Source organism: Petaurus breviceps, unplaced genomic scaffold (genome assembly GCF_028583685.1).
Source record: "Petaurus breviceps papuanus isolate PSGF00001 unplaced genomic scaffold, PetGlider_PUasm1.0 90822, whole genome shotgun sequence".
In the NCBI taxonomy this organism is placed as follows: domain Eukaryota; kingdom Metazoa; phylum Chordata; class Mammalia; order Diprotodontia; family Petauridae; genus Petaurus; species Petaurus breviceps.
The window spans coordinates 410,986-437,479 of record NW_027187351.1 but is presented as its reverse complement, the minus strand read 5'-3'; the positions used below and the strand labels follow the sequence as shown (position 1 = coordinate 437,479).

Below are 26,494 nucleotides of genomic sequence, written 5' to 3'. Positions count from 1 at the left end.
ATATCTTTACCTATATTTATATCTCTACTTCATCTGCATCTACATCTTCCCCTGTACCTGTACCTGTATCTTTTTTTTTTTACAATTGTGTCTATACTTACATTTATGCCTGCATCTACATTGCTATTATCTACATTTACAGCTATAGCTACACATACTGTGTTTCCCCGATAGTAAGACACTGTCTTATTATTTTTTTTTTGGACAGAAAAACACCAGAGGGCTTATTTTCGGGATAGGTCTTATTATCGGGGAAACATGGTATGGTTGAATTTGTATCTACATAGGAATATGTATGCATATCAACCCCTGCATCTGCATCTGCATCTACATTTACACCTATACCTATGCCTACATCTACAACTATATTTATCTGTATCTAATTTATATAGCACCATGACATGTCTTACAGCAGACCTAGGTCTGGAGTCAGGAAGATCTAGGTCTCCAGATCCACATCTGATACATACTAACTAGGAGAACTTGGGTAAGCCCCACATTCTTTTAGTTTGTATTGGGCAGCTCTCAGACTATACATTTCAGAGAAAGTGCTGATCTGCATTGACATAGGGAATTCCTCATAGGAAGTTCTCTCAAACAATGAAACCACAGGTGTACACCACCAAACATTCCCTACACACAATATAAAAATACACATATGTGTATGGACATACATTCATATATGTGTGTGTACATATGTATATATACTCACATATATAATAATGTCATTTTATATGTGTATCTACTCATACATTATGTATATATACTATATATATAGCAATAAAATAGATACACGTAATTTTCTTCTATGACTCGGCAGTTATATTCACACTATGAATTTAATTCAAAATTTCTTCCATTGTATATTTTATTTTGGTCACTAGATGGCGTCCTGAGATAGTAAAACATTGTGTAATAGTTTATAAGCTATTTAATGAGTTTTGTGTTGTGAAGTACACAAAGTAAAGACCAGGTAATTTCAGCAAATAATTCTAGACGTAATAATCGTGTTAATTATTGAAGCACAAGTTATCAGGTTTTTTAGACTGATTATTCAATGATTTTATGACATAAGGTTTGTTTTTTTTTAATGTTAGAGATGTTAGAGAATGTTAGAGATGGATGGATGGATATGACTTAACATCTCACTACTCATTCTGGCCCTATTTTTGTTTGTTTGCTTGTTTGCTTTTACTGTCAAGGACCCTGCCCATAGACTAACTAAACAATCTAATAAAGTATATGAAAACTTGAAGTTAAAACTTGGAATTCCAGTCCTCCTCCCCTGTCAAAGAAGGCATAGCTAAAAGCTATGACAAGGTAATATTTTAATTTGTGGCAGGAGTGATCTCGGGAACCCTTGCACTGTGGTGTTGGAGCACACCCATGGCAATAAGAGACATATTCTACTCTAGTAGACAGGATATGAATGGGGGGCTTCTGGCCCCCTCAAAACCCTATTAGCCAAGGTGTTATTGTCTTTGGCTGCTTTTTAAATGAATTATGATAGGTAAAACACATTACAAATCTTCAAATGCAGCATAAATACTATCATCATCATCATCATCAATCATCATCATCATCATTATCATGTAGTAGTGCTTTGCTGAGTCTTCCAAAGGTAAATTTATTTTTGCTCTGGGGCCACTAGATCTTTATATCAATGCAAATCATCTGCATATATGGGCCCTCCTATTTTAGAGCCTCCAATTTCTAGGAGGGTTATATTTTTTCCCCTCACATCAAGACTCATAGCTCATAGCTTTTGAATACCACAGTTGATTATGGGAATTCAGCCTTTGAACTATTATTTCATCACCCTTCTTTAAGATCCAAGCTACCAAATCATATGCCATTTTTACCGGTTGAGTTGAAAAAGAAGACTTTGTTAATTTGTGGCTAGACTTGAAAACATCCTTCATTCTGTGGAAAATGGGGACCCATTTACACAGCCTTCAAGACAGGTTGAAAGATACAAGCCCTAACCCAATAGAATATCAGATTTAATAGTTGTCCCACCCTAGAAACTATCCATTAAGCCCCCAACACTCCTGATAGTCAAATATTGCAAATCAGCCTACTTCCCTGTTCTTATATTTCACTGTTCCCCTAAGTCTTAGGCCTCTTTTGTGTTATAAAAATAAGCTCTGTAAGTCATTCCTTTGTTATTAATTACTGAGTGATTAATTGACCTGACTTAATGATAGTCTTTTGATCATTACTGTTAAATCACTATTTACGCAGAATCTTTGTACCTTAGAATTCTTTTCTATTTTAGATAATTTTAACAGTTGGCACCCAGATGGGACCAGAGAGATTGACTCTAGACTTCCATAAGTTCCCCTCTTTGAGGAATTTCCCTTAGAGCTCTCACATCAAGGGACTTCCTTGAGAAGGACAGTCTTGGAAACCTGTACTCTCCTTAGTCCTGAATCATCTCTTCTGAGTTAAGGTAAGTTCTTACTTTGAGGAGGAAACCACCAAAAAATTTTATTTCTTTTCAAGGACTGTTATTCTTTCAAGTTTAAAGTAAGCCTCCACTTTGGAGAAGAAAAAGTTTTTTATTAGAGGAAGTTTTCCATCACACAATGGGGAAGAAAGGGCTTTATAGAAAAAGGTTTTTTGTTGTTGTTGTTTATTTGTTAGTTTGTTTTAAATTAGAGGAAGTTCCCTCCGTACTAGTGTGGAAGAAAATGATTATTTTCTTCTCCACTAGTGGGGAAGAAAAGACATTTTTAAAAATATTTTTTTAAAAAAGGAATAGGTACTTTTCTTTAAAATTTCTTTCTGTAATTTAGTAGTCTTTTTAAAAATCTAGATGTGAGCCAATTAAAAATAAGGTATGCTTGTGAAAAATAAGCTTTAGTTATTGCCACTAGTAATTTAAAAAACTGATTAGGTTAAATATTTTGTTTTAAGCTACATTGTTATTGTATATTAGAAAATTTGATCAGTCTTAGTATGCACAAAGGGATAATAAAAATAACAAGACCCACCTCTTAGGGTTGTTGGAAGAATTAAATGTTTCTAAAATGCATAGCATAATGAGCAATGCATAAATGTTGACTAGTTTGAGATTAAATAACATATCAAAGGTAATAACATGAATGACTTTCTAAGAGGACTAAATTAATATTTTATCCAACTGGACAGATATTCTTTAGATATTCTAGGGGTTTTTTTTTTGATTGTAGAATTTAGAAAAGTATGAAACATGACTAAAAATGGAAATTCTTTTTAATTAGAAATATACAGTTTATGTGAATTTTTTCTAAAATACCACAAAATGCTGTTAGACAGGCCACATCTCTACTGCATTATTAAAAGGAATGTGATAACAGTCTTTGAAAAAAAGTATAATAAAGATGTGCCTGCCGCCTTAAATTCTTCTTATTTAATAAGAGGTTTAAGGATACCCTTTCCCCCAAAAAGAGTTGTGATCTAAATTTGTGTCTGAGCTTGGATAAAGTTACTTTGAAATGAACTAACTCGGGGCGGTTAGGTGGCGCAGTGAATAGAGCACCGGCCCGGGAGTCAGGAGGACCTGAGTTCAAATCCTGATTCAGACACTTGACACAAAAAACTAGCCATGTGACTTTGGGTAAGTCACTTAACCCCAATTGCCCTCCAAAATGAAAAAAAATGAACTAACTTGATGTTGGATAAAGTAAGTTTAGTATTTTATGAATTGGACTGCTAAAAGGTAGCAAGAGTGTTAAAAAAAAAAACCTAATAAATATTCACTGTGTTATGTTTTCCTCTAAATGAGTCACCTAAAGGAAAAGACTTGAGTCTAATTATTCATAACTACAATATAATGTAAGGTAGCAAGTGGTTCAAGTAACTGAGAAATACAATACAAAACATTCTTAAGTACGACAGAAAGCAGACCTCTAAAATTCTTCAAAGTAATCTTTCAAAACTAAAAAAAACAAAAACCTAGTGTGTGTGTATATGTATAGATGTATAGATATATACATATGTGTGTGTACACATACCCACACCCCCCCCCAGAATTATTCCCCACTCCTATACACACATATACACACATAGTAGCACATATATATGAATTTGTACATATATATGTAAATTATATATAAACTTATTATCACTAGATGAATGAATTACCTCTTTAATTGACTGTAATTACTCCATAGTGGATAATATTATACTGGCCTTTAAATATCACTGGATGTGATTTTCAAAAAATATCAAAGGAGATAAAATAGACAATTTCCCCTATAACACAATTTTAAAATGCATCTCATAGAATTATTGTCATTTGACGAGTAAGGAGTTTCTCTTGCATTTTGAATTTTTTTTTGGAGGGCAGTTGGGGTTAAGTAACTTGCCCAAGGTCACACAGCTAGTTTGTGTGTGTGTGTGTGTGTGTGTGTGTGTGTATGTGTGTGTGTGTGTGTGTGTGTGTGTGTGTATGTGTTAAGTGTCTGAGGTCAGATCCGAACTCAGGTCCTCCTGACTCCAAGTCCGGCGCTCTAATAACTGAGCCACCTAGCCGCCCCAATTCTTTTTTTTCCCTTTTTTTGGGAGGGCAATTTGGAGTTAAGTGACTTACCCAAGGTCACATGGCTAGTTTTTGTGTTAAGAGTCTGAGGCCAGATTTGAACTCAGGTCCTCCTGACTCCAGGGCCGATGCTACATTAACTTTGCCATCTAGCCACACTTGAGTTTTTTTTAAAGAAGCTATTAAGGCAGCTTACTTCCCCTTTTGATCTGACTTGATCATAAATGTATCATTATAGAATGTGAAACATTTCATGAGGTATATTTTCTTTTTTTTCTTTTTTTTTATTTGCTTTTTGGAGGGCAATTGGGTTAAGTGACTTGACTAAAGTCACACAGCTAGTAAATGTGTCAAGTGTCTGAGGCCGGATTTGGTATATTTTCTTTTAAATTAAGAAAATAATAATAATGTTAAATGACTTACTATTAGGAGAAAGGCATAGAAAAATTATAAGAGATCTTTCTGGGATTCCTTTGGACTTCCTACTTGACCTGTTATTACACAAGATCTTAAGCAACTTTGATGACAGCCTTCTAAAACTCTGAAGTGCAGCAGTTTAAAGAACTAGGAAATCTCCCAGTCAAAGTAGGAAATTTATGAATAAAGTATTAAATAAAAAGTGAATTTGAAATCCTGAAAATCAAAAGAGAGATTAAAAAAATTGAAAGTAGGAAAACCATTGAACTAATAAATAAAATTGAAAGTTAGTTTTATTTTTTTTTAAAATAGATTAACTGTTGGCTAAGTTGATTTTTTTTAAAGGACAAAAAGAAAACCAAATTACTTGTATAAAAAATGAAAAGGGTTATCCCCAATGAGGATGAAATTCAAGCCATTATTAAGAACTACTTTACCTGATTACATACCAATAAATCTAACAACCTAAATGAAATGGGTTAATACAAAAATACAAAATGCTTAGATAAACAGAAGAGATAGAATACTTAAGTAGCCTTATCTTAGAAAAAGAAATTGAACAAGTCATCAATGAGATGCAAAAAATTTAAATAAAATGCAATCAAGGAGATTACAATAATATATTACAAAGATAACACACTAAGACCAATTAGACTTTATGGCAGGAATGCAGGGCTGGTTCAGTATTAGGAAAACTATTGGCATAATCTACCATATTAATAATAAAAGAGAAAAATCATATGATTATTTCAGGAGATGAAGAAAAAGCTTTTGACAAAAGATAACACTCCTGATTTAAAAAAAAACCACTGGAACACATAGGAATAAATGGAGTGTTCCTTAAAATGCTAAATTCTATCTATCTAAAGCCAAGAACAACATTATGTGTAATGGGGATAAGCCAGAAGTTTTCCCAGTAAGATCAGAGGCAAAGCAAGGATCCCCATTATCACCACTATTGGTGCAATATTCAATATTGCACTAGAAATCTTAGGTATAGCAATAAAAGAAGAAAAAGAAATTGAAGGAATCAGAATAGGCAAGGAAACAAAACTGTCAATTTTTGCAGATGATATGATGGTGCATCATTTGGATTACAAAATCCTAGAGAATCAACTAAAAACTAGTTGAAATAATGAACAACTTTAGCAATATTTTAAAATCACACATAAATCATCTGCATTTCTAAATGGTTCCCAAAAAGTACAGCAGAAAGAATATATGTGAAAGTAATTGTGTACATGGAGGAAGAAAGATAAAAGCTCAGTTACACAGTTAACATATTTTAAATCAATGCATTTTAATATGGGGTCCACAAACTTTTAAAAATACCTATTTTAACAACTATTTCAATAGGCTTCCTTTATAGTCATATATTTTATTTTGTACATTTAAAAACATTCTGAAAAGAGGTTAATACGCTTCACCAGACTGTCAAAGGGGGTCCATGATATATACTAAAAGTAGCAAAAAAAAAAAAAGTTAAAAAGAAAGTATTGTAAAGTAAGATCTGCTTCTGAAACTCCTGACATCTCTGTGACTAGAAGTCCTGACACCAAATCTCTGGTGCTGGTGAACAATTACAAAACGGGATCTGGTCATTTAAGCCATAGGTCTGAAGAAGAAGAATTTGTCAGGGAAGACTTGCCCCTAAACTGATCATTTATTTTGAGGCAGATCTAATGAAGAAAATTGCAGCCGAGTAACAGAGTAACCATTTATCTCAGGAAATATTAACCATGACTCATACTGAAGAATTATCTGGGAACCCTTGGACCCTCAAAGAATCTGAGACTGTTGCAGTTTGAAATGTGGGAGATTTTGAGCTGCTTGCTTTCCCCTGCCCCTCCTCCAATGTATATCTTCCATGGTCACTAAATTAACTTGTTTCCATCTGTAATTTTTTTTTTAAATGAAAGTACTGCTCTGCTTTTTTTTTCTGTATGATAGTATTTCTCATAGAACTTGATACACAGTAATCACTCAACAAATTATGTTCAACAATTAATTAATTCACTCATTCATGGCAGCTAGATGCCATAAGCAGAAAGAAATGCTAATATTCATAAGACCTGAATCTGGATCTTACCACAATAACAAGATGTATAATTCTAGGCAAGTTATTGCCTTAATTCCATATCATGCCCAGGTTCACCTTTAAAAATATAAATTTTCAAAAACAAAATAAAATTCCTGGTGGTAGCGTTTGCTTTGGGGCGGCTTGTAGCACAGTGAATAGAGCACCGGCCCTGGAGTCAGGAAGACCTGAGCTCAAATCTGGCCTTAGACACTTAACACTTACTAACCATGTGACCTTGGGCAACTCACTTAACCACAATTGCCTTGCATTTCCCCCTCCAAGAAGCAAAAATACAAAATAAAATAAAAATATGAATTTTCAGATTCTAGGAATAGTTTAAAAATTTTAAGAATCACATGATCTTGCCTTGTTATTCATGAGTTTTATTTGCCAATTTTTTTCAGATTTCATTTATTCCTGTTGTTCCCATTAAAAATTTATATAGGTCACTTGAAATAGATAAACTTAGTGGATAGCTAGAGAACATCTTAGTCTCATTTTAAGCTGACAAGACTTGGTTTTTAAGAAGAAAATCTTGGGTATCCAAATCATATGTAATAGTCCCTTCCTCTGTGGTTAAGAATTGGGGAGTTGACTTTAATTAGTCCTCTGGAGAAGGGAAGATATATTTAATAACCTGACTCCTCTATCCTTTGTATGTTCTTTGATTCTGTTCTATACTTCTTAATGAACTATGTGCTCAAAAGGTTGAAAATAATTTGGCAATTGATTAAGACCCTTAATGAGATCTCCTTAAACATTTCTACACCTTTCTTCACTGAAAAGGAAATGAAAATTTTAATATCTTCTTGGAAGAGCTGTTGTAAGATGGGGAAAATGAAACAATGACTTTGGATGCAGTGGATTTGGAATCAGGGGACTTAGGATCAAATCCTGACTCTGCCCCCTACCACTAAGGGTCATTCTAGTTCTAAGTACTATGACACAATAAAAAAGAAACTCGTTTATTTTTCAGATATGGCCCTGAAAAACCTCTTCTTCTCTTTGGTTGCTACATCTTTCTGGGTTGTCTCAATCATAAAGGTATGAGCTCAACTTTTTATTGCCTGATTGGCTTTCATACTACACAAAGTAGGCTGACAATTATGACAAATTCACATTCAACCAAAAGAGATAACCAAATAAGACAATTGGGTCATCCCTTCTCCTATCTCTAGGGCACTAGGGGTAAGTAACATAGAGGAGGAACATACTTCTTCAGGGTGATCCTTGACTCATTATTGCAGTCTCACTTCTGCACATGTCCTTTCTGTGCCTGATCATTTCTGCTAACTCTGAAACTCACTTTCCTCCAAGATCTCTATGCAGTGTCATCTTTCTGTGAGACCTCCTACCTCTCCAAAAGCATAGTGAAGGTTAAGGGTATTGACTGTTCTTTGGCAACTTTGGGGAATGGCCAGACTCTTTCCAAATGCCACTGCATCTGAACTATAAATTTTCCTGTGTCAGAATTCTTATGGTTTTTCATTCAACTCTCAGCCTAGGATCTCATACTCACACTCTTGTTGAATTCCTAAATACCATCCCTGAACTGTTGCACCCAAGAGGGTTCACATTTAAATCTTCTCTAGATATTTAGTATCATAGAAGACCTAATTCACTATAAGAAATCTTTTTAAAATGTTAAAAAAAATCTTAAACATTCTAGCAAGAGCCAATTTTATGGTTAGCTATGAAATATAATGTATATATGTACATATATGCTATTTCAGTTAAAGGATAAATGTGTGTACGTCAGTTACTGTCCATAAGCTTTCATGGCATTATACACTTACCTTTGAAAGAAAAGATTTTAAAAGTCATCTAGTCCCATTTCCCATTATTTTGCAGATGAAGAAACTGAGGCAACAAGAGATACAATAAATTATGCAAGGTCATATACCTAGTGGATGGGCCTAGACTGGAACTATGTTCCTCTAACTCAGAATCCAAGGCTTTTTTCACTATTTCATGAGTTCATGGTGTCTGCAACTGGTAAGCCAGATTTAACTCTTCCTGACTCCAGGTCCAAGGCTCTATCCATTATACCACCTAGATGCCCCTATATCACTGGTATTCAGCAAATTTATCATTGTGTTTGCTAAGTACCCTTCTGTAGCAGCAAGCACCCCAAGCGTCCTCAGGGTTTGCCGCCACCACAGGTTCTTGGATCTGCTTTGTTAAAGGAAAGCAACTCAAAATGGGTTAACAAGCTTACTTTAATCAGTCAGACATATATCGTTTACCTTGTTCAGGAGAAAAAGGTCAGCACCCCAAACTTTAAAATATACAGACAGAATTATCAAGACATTAACAGATCAAGAAGACAGCTTTCCAAACTGTCCAACCATTACATCCATACCCAGTCAACATCTGGGTTTCCACATCTGGGTTTTTCAAAGCCGGGGGACTCTCAACAAGGCTTCCCAGAATTCAGATCAAATCACAGAACATTTCTCAAAGTGAGTCCCAAAAACAAAGCTACACATCAGGGCTTATATAGCCTTCTCCTGGCTCAGAGAATGTAACAACCTTATTGACCCACTGGCCAATCAAAAAGTATCTACTGAAAAACAAGCCTCCCTCCCCAGGCTTCTGGTGCACTTTAGCCTAGGGGCAGGGAAGATCTTTAAAATTTACATTCGCATTACATATATCTAAATCATTTCAAAGTTATTAGTAAAACTTTCAAGTTAACATGTCCACTCATCTCAGTAATCAGTGCCATTTAGTGTTCTGTTGGTACAGGGATCGGGAAGTTGTGGTCTCGAGGCCACATGTGGCCTTATTCCTTTCAGGATTCATTTTGTGATATTTGGTTTCAGTCAAATGGCTGTGCTTGAGGACCTAGAGGGTCACATGTGGTCTTGAGACCATAGGTTCCCCACCTCTGGACTATGGTGCAATGAAAAGAATTAGGAATTTGGCGTCAAAGAAATTAGATTCAAATCTAAGTTCTGTCACACTTTGTGTGATCTTGGGCAAGTCACAGTCCCATTCTGGTGCTCAAGTAGCAGGAGACAAGTTAGACTAAATGACCTTTCAAGTACTTTCCACCTCTAAATCCACGATGCTATAAATCTCTGACAGAGATGAACATCTACTTTGTATAACTGCTGCCATAAAGCATTAGTAATTAAAATATCTTTGCTGGCCTATTCATAAGATATTTCTTTCTGCCTATCTCTTATCTACCATGATATATATTTGTGACATACATATGCATATATATATCAATATGATAATCAGGCCAGTCTTATTATGTCACTTTCCTCCTCAATAATTGATCAACTATCAATGAATACATATATATATATGTGTATCTATATATGTGTGGGTATATATATATACACACATACACACACACATACATATGTGTACACTCAGAGAGAGAAATAAGGCATTCAACAATACTATATCTCTTGGAAGAACATTTCCTTTCAGATACGAACCCTTCTTAGTAATTTTTCAACATTATCATATTTCAACATAACAATTAAAAAAAACCCTAAAGCTGAAATATCTTTTTGGAACAGGGTGGACCAATGAGGGATCTATATGAAACAGTTTCTACTAGAGCTCTGAATGTACAGGAAGAAATTGTTGGCAAACACAATGCCCTCAGGAGGGGAGTAATTCCCAAAGCCAGAAACATGCTGAAAATGGTAAGATATGAATTGTAAAGTGAATGAAGTGTAACCCTTCTCCATGAGTAGGAATCTGCAAACTAGAGTTCCTGGTCCCAGGAACATGAGACTTATATCAACTGTGTAACCATTCAGTAGCAAAAAGCATGTGACTTTCAGAGCTCTTAAACAAAAATGGCAAGACATATCCTACCCCAACTATTTATGAGTAAATAAAATTCCAAAAGAAAACACTTTGGGAGGAGTTGCATGTTGATTAACCATAGATTCTTCTCTTCCAGAAGCAAGAATTAGGCATAGGAATTGCCTTAAAATTCTTACTAATTGGGGTGGCCAGGTCGGGCAGTGAGTAGGAGCACCGGCCCCAGTGTCAGGAGACCTGGGATTAGTTCTGGCCTCCGATAATCGGCACCCACACAAAAATAATAATAACTGGCCATGTAACCTTGAGCAAGTTACTTAACCCCAATTGCTTTAAAAAAAAAAGAAAAAGAAATTCTGACTAATTATACTAAGAAAGAAAAACAGAATTGAGGAAGATCCAAGAATTTCCTTCTGTTCATAATAGAGAGGAGAATTGGGTGAAGGAGGCCAAGCTAGAGTGTGGTAAATCTTTGGTCTAGAACTCACAACTGAAAGATGCTCAGAACTTTGTTTCACTAAAAGCAATAAAAAAACCAAATTCAATCCAATCGATAGGAATTAATTGAACTATTATTAATTATATCCGTAACTATGTTGGGGGCAGGGCTGTCCACAGATAGAGAACTTGTCAGCATAGTATTTTTTTTTCACTAAAGCACAGTTTGATTATGATGATACTTCTTTGCTCAACAATTGATAAATCAGTACATCATCAATAAACGTCTTCTATTTAGTCAGTGTGCTACATGCTAAAATCAAATTAATTTTAAAGACAAATTAAAATAACTTATCTTCAGGGAGCTTACATTCTGCTGATGAAAACAAATAAAATGCAAAATGTGTTTGCAAAATTTAAAATAATTAAATATAGGGGCGGCTATGTGGGGCAGTTAATAGAGCACCAGCCCTGGAGTCAGGAGGACCTGAGTTCAAATCCAGCCTCAGACTCTTAACACACATACACACACACACACACACACACACACACACACACACACAAACCTAGCCGTGTGACCTTCGGCAAGTTACTAAACCCCAATTGCCCTCCAAAAATCAAAAAATAATAAAATATAACAAGGCGGGGGGGGGGCGGTGCAACTTGGTGGTACAGTGGACATAGTACTGGCCTTGAACTCAGGAGTACCTAAATTCAAGTCTGGTCTCAGATGCTTACTAGCTGTGTGACCCTTGGTAAATTACTTAACCCCAAATCTCTCAAAAAAAAAAAAAAAACTAACCAGATAATGTGGAAGAGGAGAAACCCCTAGCAGCTAGGAAAACTGGAAAGATTTCATGTTTAAGATAATACACGAGCTAAAATTTGAAGGAGGTTCCCTACTATGTTTAGGGTACAAATTAATCTACTCTGTCATTTAAAGCTATTCATAAGCTGTCTTTATTGTTTCTGCCCAGGCTTATTATACATTTCTCCCCTTATTAGACATTACTCTTCATAAGCATTTATTAACTGTTTATTATGGGCACATTTCTCTACTAATTTCTAGCGACAAAAAGAAAGACCATAACCTGGGCTTTGCTCTCCAGGAGTTCACATTCTAATGAGAAAGACAGCATGTGAACAACTAGGTACATATAACGTGATGTCAGAGGGAAATCATTTTCAGGGTGTTGGAGATATAGGCAATCGTGCAAAAGATGGCATGTGAATTTAATCTTAAAGGAATTAAAGCAGCAAGAGAAATGGATATTCAAGCCAGGGCAAAGGCACAGTCAGGTGATAAGATGCCTCATTCAAGAAACAAGTTCAAAATTTCTGAATCATAGGATACATTAGAAGATTCCAAAGGTAGGAAAGTGTTAGTTTATGAATGATTTTAACTGCCAAGGAGATTTTACATTTAATCTTGGAGGTAATAAGGAGGCACTGGAGTTTATTGAAGTGTGTGTGTGGGGGGGGGTAGAGAGTGATGGAGACTTTCAAATTAAAAAAATCATTCCTGCAACTGAGTGAATAATATATCAAAATGGGAAGATAGATGAGAACATGTAGAAAGATACTGCAATGGTATAAGCATGTGATGACATGAAATTGCACCATATTTGTGGCTGATTGAATAGAGGGGAGAAATGTGGGAAAAAAATGTGATGGTAAAAATAGCAAGACTTGACAACAGATTATTTATCTGGAATGAGTGAAAGAGAATCATTGAAGATGACACCGATGTTGAAAACTAAGGTGATTGGGACTATGGTCACATCAAAAATGTTCAACGGGTTTGGAAGAATGAAGTTTTGATGGGAAAATAATGATTTTCATTTTGTACTTTTTGAGTTATGGGCCATCCAAATGAAGATGTATAAAAGTCAATTGGTAATGCAAACTAGAAGTTAAGGCTAGACATAAAGATCTGATAACCATTTGCATAGAGATAATAACTGAATTCCTAGGAGCTAATGAAATCAGAGATAGTCCAAAGAGAGAAAAGAAAAGGAATGAATGAAGAAAGATCATGGAGTAAAAAAACAAAGTGAATTGATCTGACCTAGTTGAAGATTTAGACCAAAAAAAAAAAAGACTAAGAGATATAGGTCAGAGAGACAGGAGGAAAAGAGAGAGAAGTATTATGAAAACTTAGAGGAAAGAGTATTTGGGAAGAGAAGGTAATAGATGGAACCAAAAGTTGCAAAAGTGATTTGAGAAAAAAAGCCATTAGATTGGTCAATTAATAGATCATTAGTAACTTTGGAGATCGAAGCAAAGTTTCAGTTGATAGATGAGGGTGAAAATGAAATTTAAGGTTTTAATCAAATGAGAGGAAATTAATTGGAGGCAGTGAGTATAGGTGGCTTTCTAAAGGAATTTAGTTGAGAAGAGGAAAGACGAGATGGCTGAAGTGAGGATTTGTTGTGACAGGGGAAACAGGTATGTTTGTAGACAACAGGGAAGGAGGTGATAGATAGAGGCTGAAAATTAGAGAGGGAAGATAATAGAGGAAGCAATATGATGAAGATGATGGAATGGGATCAAGGGTGTTTGTAATAGAGGGATTTACCTTGTCAAATCTTCATCTCAGGCAACCCTAAGGAAGCAGAGAGTGGAAGAAAATACCTGAGTGATAAAGTGAAGGGGAGAGCAAAACAGAGTGTTTGGTAAATGGTCTCATTTTAAAAAATGAAGTATGAGGTGAGGTCCTTAGCTGTGTGGGGGTTGAGAGTGTGAGGAGAGTCACCATGGAAGGCTTGGAAAGAGAATAAAATGTTTGGAACATCACTGTGGTGAGTGAGCAAAAGTTCTGATTTGGGAGATGTAAAAGGTTTACCTTGCTGCAGTGAGGGTCCAGTTGTATCAAACTGGCCTTCTTGTGGTATGTCACAAATGTTCTTAAAATCTTCAGTTTCTTGCCCAAGCTAACCCAAACTCTATCCAAGTGAGCCACCTAACTGCCTCTTGGCATACATAATTCACATACACAGAATCACATGTATATAAGTATAACATATGCATATATATGCATAGTTGTCCAGAAAGTCAGAACATGAGATAAGCCTGAGAGAATAAACATTTGAATAAGTAGAGACAAGGAGAATAGGATTTTTCACCTTAGAAGATAGCAAAAATAAAGGTATATGCAGAAGACAGAGTGGAAAAATAACCCGCCTAGAATGGATGATTTATATTAAAGAACAAAACTACAAAATTAGGATGAGTCTAGATTATAAAGACGCTTGAATGCCAAAATGAGAAAATTTGACTTGATTCAATGGAAAACAGAAAGTTCTTGAACATGAAAGTAACCTGAGGAAAAAAATTTTTTAGAAGATTAGCATAGTGTTCATATTCAGGATGGATCATCTCTAATCCCAAAAGAATCCAGATTGAGAATTGGTTTCGGCCTAAGATATATTCTAGGAAAGCTTGAGGGTTTTCTGAATTTACTGCAATTATAAAATCGTTTTACAAGTGATGTAGTTAGGCACATGGTTCATGAAGTAAGAAGTATGGATGGCTTTGTACAAATTTTAGAGTAGAAATGGAGGTTCTGTTTAAATACTTTCATTTCTTAGGTGAGGATACTGAAGTCAGGGATACTGAAGAAATGACTCTATAGGTCATGTCACTCATCAGTGAGTATACAGAGACAAGAACTAAGGTCTCTTTACTCTTGGCCCAGAGCAGTTAGGACAACCTAAAAACAATAAGTCTGTTGTAGTCCCTCCCATGCTTTGAGTTGCTTCACATTTTATTTTAAGTATGTATTCTTTATAACTGCATTTATTTGTAAATTTCAAATGGCCATGGGATATAATTTTAATCCATATGAAATTGAATTCTCATATAGGAATGGATTCTTTCATCTTCCTTTTCTTATCATTGCGTCCTAAGCAGCCATGTTACCTGGACCATATTGTGCTGGACTAACCAGTTTAAAAAAAAAAAAAAAAAACAAGGTTTATCTTCCTTTTGTCTCTGGACTTTGCAAGTGGCTCCATGGGTCACCAGCAGCTCTACTGGAGCCATCCTCGCAAATTCGGCCAGGGGTCTCGGTCGTGCCTCGTCTCTTCGAACCGGCATGGCCTGATAGGCAAGTACGGCCTGAACATGTGCCGCCAGTGCTTCCGGCAGTATGAGAAAGACATCGGCTTCATCAAGTTGGACTAAGTTATATTTGTGGATCTTGCTTCAGTGATTACACTGACCGTCAGTGACTACCGTTTTACTGGATTCTGGACAACTATTTGATCTACCTACCTAAAGATCCGATCCTGTTGTACATGCTATGTTAATTTGCGAATATAATTTTAAAAAGTCATCCTCAGTTATTAAAAAAAAAAAAAAAAACAACAAACCAGGATAATGAAATAGTATTAACTATAAAATTAGATGGGTACTTTTAAGTAATTCACTCAAATCACCACTAGATGGGAGTATGTGCCCATACTTTTAGTTTAAGGATGTCTCTTGTTCTATATATATATATATGTATGTATAATATATACAGAATATATATCTATAGATTATATAATATATAATAAATAAAATCTATTTATATTTTCATAGGTCTTTTAGTCACCTGCAAAGAGAATCCCAAAAAATCTCTTTTAGGAATATATTGCATTGATGTTACAATACTTTAGGAAGATATGAATTATGTATATCTCCTCTGGGGGTTCTGTGGGAGAGCCTGGACAAGAATCCCACAGGATAAGTAGGCATGGAAGGGTTTCAACAGACATTGATGGAGGGAGTCCTTGCATCATTGAAATTACAGAGACATTAACTCATTAACTTATGGAGTTTAATCTATGGAAGTCGTTAGAATTATAAAGATTTTATCTAGAGAGTACCATAAAAATTACTTGATGAAAATGTAAACAGAGACACAACACATTTCAATGAACAGAGAACTGACTGGATTCAAGAAAATGATGATTTGAATCCTGCCTCTGCCATGCAGACTCTGAGATGAGACCCTGTGAAAGTTATTAAGCCTCTCAGTGTCTGAAGCAACTCTCTCAGGCTATAAATTGAAGAATAGCTACCACTTTACATTGGTAGGGGGGAGTTTTCTCATGCAGAAGTCCATACCTCAGTGAAATAACAGGTCCAGTAAAAAACAATCTACAGAAGTGTCAGTGCTTGTAGCTAGTTAGTAGCAGAATCAAAGTATAAACCCACGTTCATGCTAATAGAGTATTATATTGACCTATAATGCACCTTTGTAATGCTTCTCCAAGTTCTTTCATAGAACCCCCAACAGAGATCTTCATATAAGTCTTTTTATATGTCATGTGGCCCTTCTGTCTCAGCATATTGACCAGTTCACCTCTTTTTCTAATCATACATTTCTATATCCTTAGGTACTTCTTGCATGAAGTTTATCTCCTATGAGACCTCATATTTCACCATGTATCTTCCTATTTGATTTCATGCTATCTAGAACTTTAGTTCCACAGAGATTGTGAAATTGTAAGAATGCAAACATATAGCATTACATGGAGAAAATCAGTGTTAAAAAATAAGATGGATTTTTGCATGGGAGAGCAGCTTGGGCACATTACAATTATTATTCAGTTCCCCCAAATGTTGCTCCAAGTATTGCCTTGGAAAGATTTAACATCAACCATTATTTTTTTAGCTATTACAAAACTATGAGAATATTTCATGGCATATAATTAATGAATATGTTCGATTGACTTTAATTATAAAGAAAACATGTCAGGGGCAGCTAGGTAGTTCAGTGAAGAGAGCACCAGCCTTGGGGTCAGGAGGACCTGAGTTCAAATCTGGCCTCAGACGTTTAACACTTACTAGCTGTGTGACCTTGGGCAAGTCACTTAACCCCAATTGTCCTGCCTTACCCCCTCCAAAAAAAAGCAAAAATAAGTTATTAGCTAGTTATGACATTATGTAACAAATTCTTATTCTTCACCTTAAGGAATGGAATGAAAACGCTGCACAAAACGCCAGAAATTGGACAAAGGAATGTAAGAAGGACCATAGTCCCCAATTCAAGAGGATGATCACAGGTAGGTATATTGTTATAGCTTTCCTAGAGGGATTCTAAGCAACACCGAGGTCTAGCAATTCAACAGTGCTTTTCATACTATGTATGAAACCCTAATGATATTCTTCAGAGTGATTTCATTTTTTGTCACCAGTAAATAAATATTACTTACATGAAATATTACATATGCAATTGACAGCCTTAGAATATTCTATGTTAATGTTGGCTGAGCAAGTTGAAATGGATCTATTTTATAAAAGGATTATGCCCCAAGAGGATTTTGGCAGATGCCATCTTTTATAAATACACAAATTATCCTCCTGGCACTTACATGCCAGCAAGAGATAATTACTGTTCTTTTATGACTACATAGAAGTTGAGTTGGCAAGTTATACCTGTCATTCTTTGGCTTTTTCCAGAAAGCCATACAGTAGAAATATACCAGTGAGCACATGCTCACTCTTTGCAACCACAGTTTTTTTCAACTTTCTCTCTGAAAGTAAATGAAATTCAAGATAAATTTGCTAAATCTCTACTATGTATCAGATACACTCTACTAGATATCAGATATTCTATTGGGCATTATGACTATAATTGGCAAATCTTAAGCAGTTCCTTTTTTCAAAGAACTCACATACAAATAAAACTAAGTAGGATGATTTATGTGTAAGTGGCATAAAAGTATATTGCTTCTTCACTATAGTTGGTAAGAACAACACTAGAATAATTATCAGAATAAAATCATAATAATGGTAAGCACAATTGAAATATATTTTTAGAGAATATTTGGAATATAGATTCTGTTGACAGATGCTTCCAAGGTATGTGATAACTGGGTTTACTCACATAACATGGAAAGTTCTAATACAGTAATTACATTTTCCCTTAAGACTATACTGAAGTGAAAGGACTTGATAAGATAAGGCGCACAGATATTCAGAGGCTAGATAGACAGAGAGATACAGAACAGATAGAGATAGAGATATAGTCTCACCAAGTCCCAGGTCTAGCAATTCAGAAGGGACAGTGGTACTAAGGAAAAAGTACTGAACCTGGAGTAACAGAACCGGAGTTTAAATCTACACTTTGTCACATAGCACCTGAGTGACATCAGGCAAACCACTTTATTTCTCCAGGCTTCAGTTTCATCATCTATAAAAATGAATGGATTTACCTAGGTGATATCTAAAATCCATTCCAGATTTAGAACTTAGATGTTATGATTACATGCCTTAGTTGTTTCTAACATTTTTATTTTGCTGTGGAGATCTAATCTCTAATCTAAAATAATCTCTTTCTCTAATTCTAATTTCTAAATATCTAATGTTATGGAATATAATAATATGTGATAAAATATAATTGCTATATAAATAATAAATATATTTATATAAATTATATTATGTATAATATATAATATAACATTTTAGATGATAATATATCATCCATAATGTTAGATTTCTTATTGTATGCTTGTTTTCATATTTTATAAACAAACATATATATATTTATGTATGTACGTATATACACACACATACATATTTGCATGATGAATTGAGTCAGTCCATAGGAGAACATGGAGTTTAGGCACTAAAGATAGAGAATTGAACCAATAATCAGTGATGTGACTGATTTGGTCATATCATATATCACTTTTTCAATAATATCAGAAAAAGTATGGTAGATTCACCTCCAATCCAACCACAGAAGGATTTATTAAGGACCTAATATATGCAAGTCATAGGATTAGATAAAATTAAATAACAGCCTTGCTTCTAAATAGCTTACATTCTATTCCCAACTGTACAATGTGTGACCTTGAGATTTTTATATTTCCAGATAGTTTATGTGGAGAAAATTTGTTGTTTTCCTCTCATCCTCTATCATGGTCAGATGTAATCCAGATGTGGTATGATGAGTCAAAAAATTTCACATATGGATCTGGACCAAAAAAACCAGAATCAGTTGTTGGCCACTATACTCAGGTAAGATGCGCATTGATATTGCATACAGATTAGCACTGCATTATTAATTATATAAGGATAATAGTGAATGAGGGAAAGTTAAGCAGTGTAGTTGATAAAATAACAGACCTAGAGTCAGAAAGACTCCTCTTCCCAAGTTCAAATCTAGCCTCAGAGACTTACTAGCTATGTGACTGTGGTCAAGTCATTTAACCCTGTTTGCTTCAGTTCTTCATCTGTAAAATGAGCTAGAGAAGGAAAGAGCAAACCCCTCCATTATCTCTGCCTAGAAAGCACTAAATGGGGTCCCAAAGAGTTTGACATGACAGAAGATGACTGGACAACAAGAGTGAATAAACTAGAAATGTATTTCAGCCACTTCACTACTTATTTCAGCATTAAAAGTATCTTTATGGGAACATCCTTCAGTGATATAAATCAGAATGTCCTCATAGCTACTAATGTAAGTATTCTTCACAAGTTGGCCGCCATGCAACTTTTTGTAGGCCCTGTCTTGAAAAAGTTAAGATTGGGGGTGGAGCCAAGATGGTGGAGTAAAAGCAGGAACGTCCTTGAGCTCATCCCCAATTACCTCAAATACTTGAAAAATGACACTAAACAAATTTTAGAGCTGCAGAACCCACAAAATGACAGACTGAAATCCATTTCCAACTGAAGACAGCATGGCAAACTGACAGGAAGGGTTTATTGCTCCAGGCTGGGAGCAGAGCACATTTCTGCATGGGCCAGGCCACACAAACCAGCAGCACAGACTGGCCAGAACAGATATCAGGGGATCAATTCACTGGCATCTGAGACAGGTTGCAGACTTCTCAACCCATAAATGCCAAAAAAAAAAAAAAGCCAAGTAAAAGATCACTGGGAGAACTCTGTTGGAACTGGGTGAGAGAAGAGCTCAATCCGGCCCCTCCCCAGGGGTGGTGGAGATGCCAGCAACTGCAGCTGCTGCTGTGGAGGCTGCTTCCTGACCTCAAGGCCCACAAGTAGTGGGGGGACCAAGTGGCCAACCAGAGGTCAATTGCAGGAATCTCTTTGCTGGCACAGAGGCAGGATTCTCTTGCTTTCCCCTGCTTGGATCTGGATGGCAGTCTTGGGTTGTGGTCCTAAGATGAGGAGTGCTGGCATGATAGAGCATGTTGAAGTGTGGAGAGGCAGTCCTCCTCACATCTCTGAGGCAGGTACCTAGAAGAATCTCTGACAACAGCTCCACAAAAGCTCATAAATTTGGGACACAGCACTCTTCACTCAGGAAGCAGAGTTCTACCATGGTGAAGAGCTCAAAAGTCAAGTAACTGACTGGCAAGATGAGCACACAGAGGAAGTGAAATCAGACTACAGAATCTTTTTTAGGGGGCAAAGAGGATGAAAACATAGAACCAGATGAAAAAACAAAGTCAACTCCTGCATCAAAAGCCTCCAAGAAAAACTGGTTATAGGCCATGGAGGAGCTCAAAAAGGATTTTGAAAATCAGGTAAGAGAAGTGGAGGAAATATTGAGAAGATAAATGAGTGTTGCAAGCAAATCTTGAAAAATAAGTCAACATCTTGCTAAAGGAGACCCAAAAAAATACTGAAGAAAATAACACCTTAAAAATAGACTAACTCAAATGGCAAAAGAGGTTCAAAAAGTCAATGAGAAGAATGCTTTAAAAAGCAGAATTCACCAGAAGAAAAAGGAACTCCAAAAGCTCACTGAAGAAAATAATTCCTTTGAAATTAGATTGGAGCAATTAGAAGCCAATGAATTTATGAGAATCAAGATATAAAAACAAATTAAAAAGAATGAAAAAAATAGAAGGCAATGTGAAATATCTCATTGGAAAAACCACTGACCTGGAAAATAGATCCAGGGGAGATAATTTAAAAATTATTGGACTACCTGAAAGCCATGATCAAAAATAGAGCCTAGACATCAACTTTAAAGAAATTATCAAGGAAAACTGCCCTGATATTCTAGAACAGAGGGTAAAATAGAAATTGAAAGAATTCACCTTGAATTCACCTCTTGTAAAAGATCCCAAAAAGAAAATTCCTAGGAATTTTATAGCCAAATTTCACAGTTCCCAGGTCAGGGAGAAAATTTTCTAAGCAACTAGAAAGAAACAATTTGAATATTGTGGAAACACAATCAGGATAACAAAAGATCTAGCAACTCCACATTAAATGTTTGAAGGGCTTGGAATATGTTATTCCATAGGTCAAAGGAGCTAGGATCAAAACCATGAATCACCTCCCCAGCAAAACTGAGTATAGTACTTCAGGAGAAAAATATAAACGTTCAATGAAATAGAGGACTTTCAAGCATTCTTGATGAAAAGACCAGAGCTAACGGAAAATTTGACTTTCAAATACAAGAATTAAGAGGAGTACAAAAAGGTAAACAGAAAAGAGAAATCATAAGGAAATTATTGAAGTTGAACAGTTTACATTCCTACATGGAATGACAATATTTGTAACTCATGAGACTTTTCTCAGTATGAGGATACTTGAAGGGAATATGTGCGTACATGTATACATTGACAGAGGACACAGGGTGAGTTGAATATGAATATGAATAAAATTAAGAAGTGAGAGAGGAACATAATGGGAGAAGGAGAAAATGAGAGATATAATAGGTAAATTATCTCACATAAAAGAGGTAAGAGAAAGCTATTACATTGGAGCAGAAGAGCAGGGAGGTGAAAAGGAATGAGAAAACCTTATTCTCATTGGATTTGGCTTAAGGAGGAAATAACATACACACTAAGTTGGGTATCTTACCCTAAAGGAAAGTAGAGGGAAAGGGGATAAAAGGGGTGATAGAAGAGAGGGGAGACTGGGGGAGGGGGTAGTCAGAAGCAAACGCTTTTGAAGAGGGACAGGGTCAAAGTAAAAAATTGTATAAATGGGAGGGGAGTAGAATAGGATGGAGGGAGAAATAGTTAGTCTTTCACCCATGACTACTATGGAAATGTTTTGAATAACTACACATGTATAACCTATATTGAATTGTTTGTCTTCCCATTGAGTGTGGATGAGGAAGGAAAAAGGGAAAGAATCTAGAAATGAAAGTTTTAAAAACAAATGTTAAAAAAACATTATTACATACAACTGGGAAATAAGATATACAGGCAATGGGGTATAGAAATCCATCTTTCCCTACAAGAAATTAATAGGGATGTGGGTAAGGGAAGGGAGAGGGGGTATATATGAGAGGGCAAACTGGGGGAAGGAGTAATCAGTATGCTTGCCACCTTGGGGTTGAGGGTAGGGGAGAGATGGGGAGAAAATGTGGAACTCAAAATTTTGTGGAAATGAATGTTGAAAGCTAAAAATAAATAATACTGGAATAAAACAAAAATAAAAACTTGAGATTTCCTCAGTGTTATAGTAATGTATCAGAGAATTTCAGCAGTCATTGACTATGGCATCACATTAAAATTGGAAAATAAAGGCTATGTGGCTTCTAAAATTTTTTTTCCTCATTTTTTAGTTATTTGTTTTATTTGTTTCTCAGGGTAAAATATTTGCTCTCTTTTATATAGATTCCTTTTGTTCCCCAGTTAGTTTATTACCTTGCATCAAACAGGGCTCTGTGTTCTATAAGCAAAGCAGAATTTCAAGAGCTCAAAAGAAACATGAGATGCACAAATTTAGAGACATCTCCACTTCAAATGTCCATGTGGACCATTTGTATCTTGCCTGTGGTAGAGCCTTCTGAGTTTATATTGGTCTCTATAGCTGCAGTTGGACACATTATACCTTGACTTCTGTACAATGATTTCATTTTGGTCCTCTTCAAGAATGAAGAACAACCAATCAGTTTATCAACTTGATCATTCTCAATAGATTTTCTATATATTAATGTCTACACTGGGAGCCCAGTGCTTTACAGCTATGCGTCATGTATGATATAAGAGAAATATAACACCTCTCCCCAAAGAAATCTGTCTTTGAACTCATAAGACAGTAAAATGAAACACTCAGAGAATAATTGCTAACTAAAACATATGGGATTTACTTCAGGAGAAAGAGAATTAGGTAGTACTGTAACATTTAGAGATGGTCCTCAACATTCTTGCTAGTTTCCTGGTTTTCTGCTTTTTGTTCAATATAATCCTGGGATAACTGAGAGAGAAAACCAATGGCTGTTATGGGATGTTATATTTCTATTTTCACATTCCTACTTTTGTATTGTATCCAGTTTATACATATGTTCCCTTCTAACTCATTAAGTACAATCTTTTTTGTAATATGTTTTGACAATTGGTACAATGGCACTTCTGTGATTTCATTAATGAGGGTAATCCTCATCAGATGGAAACTGAAAGTTCTTCATGATTCTGTTCTCATCAGTGTTTTTGCACATAAATATTTTGTAGAGGATGTTTCTAATTATTGTAGAAAGGTCTCCTCTTGTACACTGGAAAGAATTTCTAGCATAGCTTGTTGTTTCCTGTTCCCACTAAGAGTAGCCTGTTTCCTTTTCTTGTCATATATGTCCTTGATAAAATGTTTTATGACACTTTTAATGTGCAGATCATTCTTGGCAACACAATCCTGCAGCCTACTTATGGCCAATACATGTCTTGTCTTTATCCTTCAGTTATTTCTAATTTTAGTTCGGAGATTGTGGTGTTCTGTGCTTCTCCACCATATGGTATCATCAGAATATCAGTTTTAAAGAGATAGCAATCTATATCAATGAGACTGGGATTTTTAAAAGTCTCAGACACTTTCCCAAATGAGAAAAAAACTGATTTTTGTTTTTTTGTGTGGTTTTTTTGTGTTTTTTATTTTTGTTTTTGTTTTTGTTCTTTTGTTTTTTTTTAAACTTCATTCTGGGAACAGATCATTGACTATCTAAACAATCTACCAATATATAACAGTCTGGGCAAAATACATTTTTCACTCACTTGGATAATAAATGCAATGAATTAATCAATTAATAAATATTCATTAAAGCACTTATAATGTTCCAAGATGTGTGTTAAGCCCTGAAGGTACAAAAAAGGTCAAGAGATAATCTCTACCTTCAAGTAGTTTACAATCAACATGCAAACAAATATAGACAAAGCAAGCTATCTATGAAATTAATAGGAAATAAATAACAGAAGAATGACACTAGAATTAAGAGGGGTTGAGAAAAGCTTCTAGTAAAAGATAGGATTTTATTTGGGATGTTTTTTAAAGCAATTGGGGTTAAATAACTTGCTCAAGGTTACACAACCAGTTATTTCTGGGTGTGGTGCTAAGTATCTGAGCCCGGATTTGATCCAGGTCATCCCGACACTGGAGCTGGTGCTGAGCCACCTGGCCGTCCCTAAGCAATTGGGGTTAAGTAACTTGCTCAAGGTTACACAGCCAAGTGTTTCTGGGTGGGTGCTAAGTGTTGGGGGCTGGATTCGAACCCCAGGTCTTCCCGACTCTGGAGCTGGTACTCTTACTCACTGTGCTACCTGGCCGCCCCTTTATTTGGGATTTAAAGAAAGCCAGCAGGCAGAGTTATGGAGGGAGAGCATTACAGACAAGTGGGACAGCCAGAGAAAATGTCTGGAGCTGAGAGATGGAGTGTCTTATCTGTGAAGCAGAAAAGAGGCCAGTGTCATTGGATGGAACAGTATGTGGCAAGGAATAAGATATAAAATGACTGGAAAGGTAGGAGGAGGGTAGTTATCAAGGGTTTTGAATGCCAAACAGTGAATTTTGTACTTAATCCTGGAGGTGATGGGGAGCTACTGGAATTTGTGTAGGGGAGGGACATGGTCGAACCTGAACATGAGGAAAATCACATTGGTGGCTGAATGAAGGAAGGGAGTGGAGAGAGACTTGAGGCAGGCAGATCCACCAACAGGATATTGCAATAATCCATGAGAGACTGCACCAGAGCAGTGGCAGTGTCAGAAGAGAGAAGGGGGAATATTCAACAGATATGGCAAAGTTTAAATTAACAGATTTTCACAATGGCTTAAATATGGAGGGTGAAAGAGAGTGAGAAATCCAGGATGGCCCCTAAGTTGTGAGCCTGAGGGTCTAGAAGGACAGAGTTGTGCTATACAGTAATAGCAAAGGTGTAAATTTTAGAGGCAAAGAAAATAATAATGAGCTCTTTTTTGGACATGTCTGGCTAAAGATATCTATTATACATACAGTTTGAGATGTCTGAAAGGCAGTTGGAGATGAGATTTTGGAGATCAGTATCTCTGTCCTTTGCCACCACAAAAAAAGAACCTCTATAAATATTTTTGTACATACAGGTGATGTAGATTGTTCTTGAAGGGATCAAGGGCATTGAAACCTTTCATTGCTTTGAGGAATTCAGTTTATCACAGTTATACAAATATGATGTGTCTGTAATTGTGTACAAAGTTCTGGTTCTGTTCTCCTCACTCAACATCAGTTTATATAGATCTGTTCCTCATTTGTTATAGCACAATAGTATTCCATTACATTCATATAGCACAACTTGTTTAGCCATTCCCCACTTGATGGGCATCACCTCAATTTCCAATTTTGATATTTATATTTTTTAAGACTTTAAGAGCAATCATGTGCAAATAATTTGATGAACCACACTGCCCTAAATCCAACAATCATTGCTCTGCCTTCAAGCTGGTAATCTCAGAACATTTATCTGATAGTAAATTATCTAAATTCTCAAAACAGAGAAACTGGTCTTGCCACTGAATTCTGACAATTCTAGGAGACAGTGTGAGACTGATGACTGCATAGCTCTGCCTCACTCAAATCCAATTCACTCAGTATTCAAGACAGCATGCTTGTGATGTCATTGGTCCTCTTTGATTCAGTGGATGAATACCAAAACCAATGAGCATTATGTATGAGGTCTCTACACAGAGAGAAGGACTTCCAGAGCAGGTGATAGAAGTTAAACCTTATCATATATATTTCTTATATGTGTGGTTCTCTCGTGTTATGGTCAAAGTTTAAGCCTCCTCTTTCCATGTGTATTTGTAGGAGGGAATAAAACAGCCTCTTAGTAGAAAGCTCTGTATTAACTATCTTTACCCTATTATCTGAGAGTAGTAGTAGCTGCCCTCTGGGAACCCAATCTGCCAATTTGAACAGAAGTTGGGAAATGCAGCAATTCTTCCTTCATTCCTTCCTCCCTTCCTTCCTTCCTTCCTTCCTTCCTTCCTTCCTTCCTTCCTTCCTTCCTTCCTTCCTTCCTTCCTTCCTTCCTTCCTTCCTTCCTTCCTTCCTTCCTTCCTTCCTTCCTTCCTTCCTTCCTT

General features: G+C 35.9%; 2 protein-coding genes across 2 annotated transcripts in view; both read left to right on the top strand.

Annotated features, from left to right (window-relative positions):
* Positions 1–26,494, top strand: part of LOC138148050 (serotriflin-like) — a 54,554-nt gene that overhangs the window by 18,901 nt on the left and 9,159 nt on the right. The window contains exons 2-4 of the mRNA XM_069070692.1: positions 10,559–10,687; positions 17,212–17,302; positions 19,117–19,262. Of these exons, the coding sequence (XP_068926793.1) occupies positions 10,559–10,687; positions 17,212–17,302; positions 19,117–19,262 (366 nt within the window). The remainder of the gene's footprint in view (positions 1–10,558; positions 10,688–17,211; positions 17,303–19,116; positions 19,263–26,494) is intronic.
* Positions 15,236–15,621, top strand: LOC138148125 (small ribosomal subunit protein uS14-like). Its single transcript, XM_069070744.1, has one exon. It carries the CDS (start codon positions 15,264–15,266, stop codon positions 15,432–15,434), a length of 171 nt encoding a protein of 56 aa, XP_068926845.1. The 5' UTR covers positions 15,236–15,263; the 3' UTR covers positions 15,435–15,621.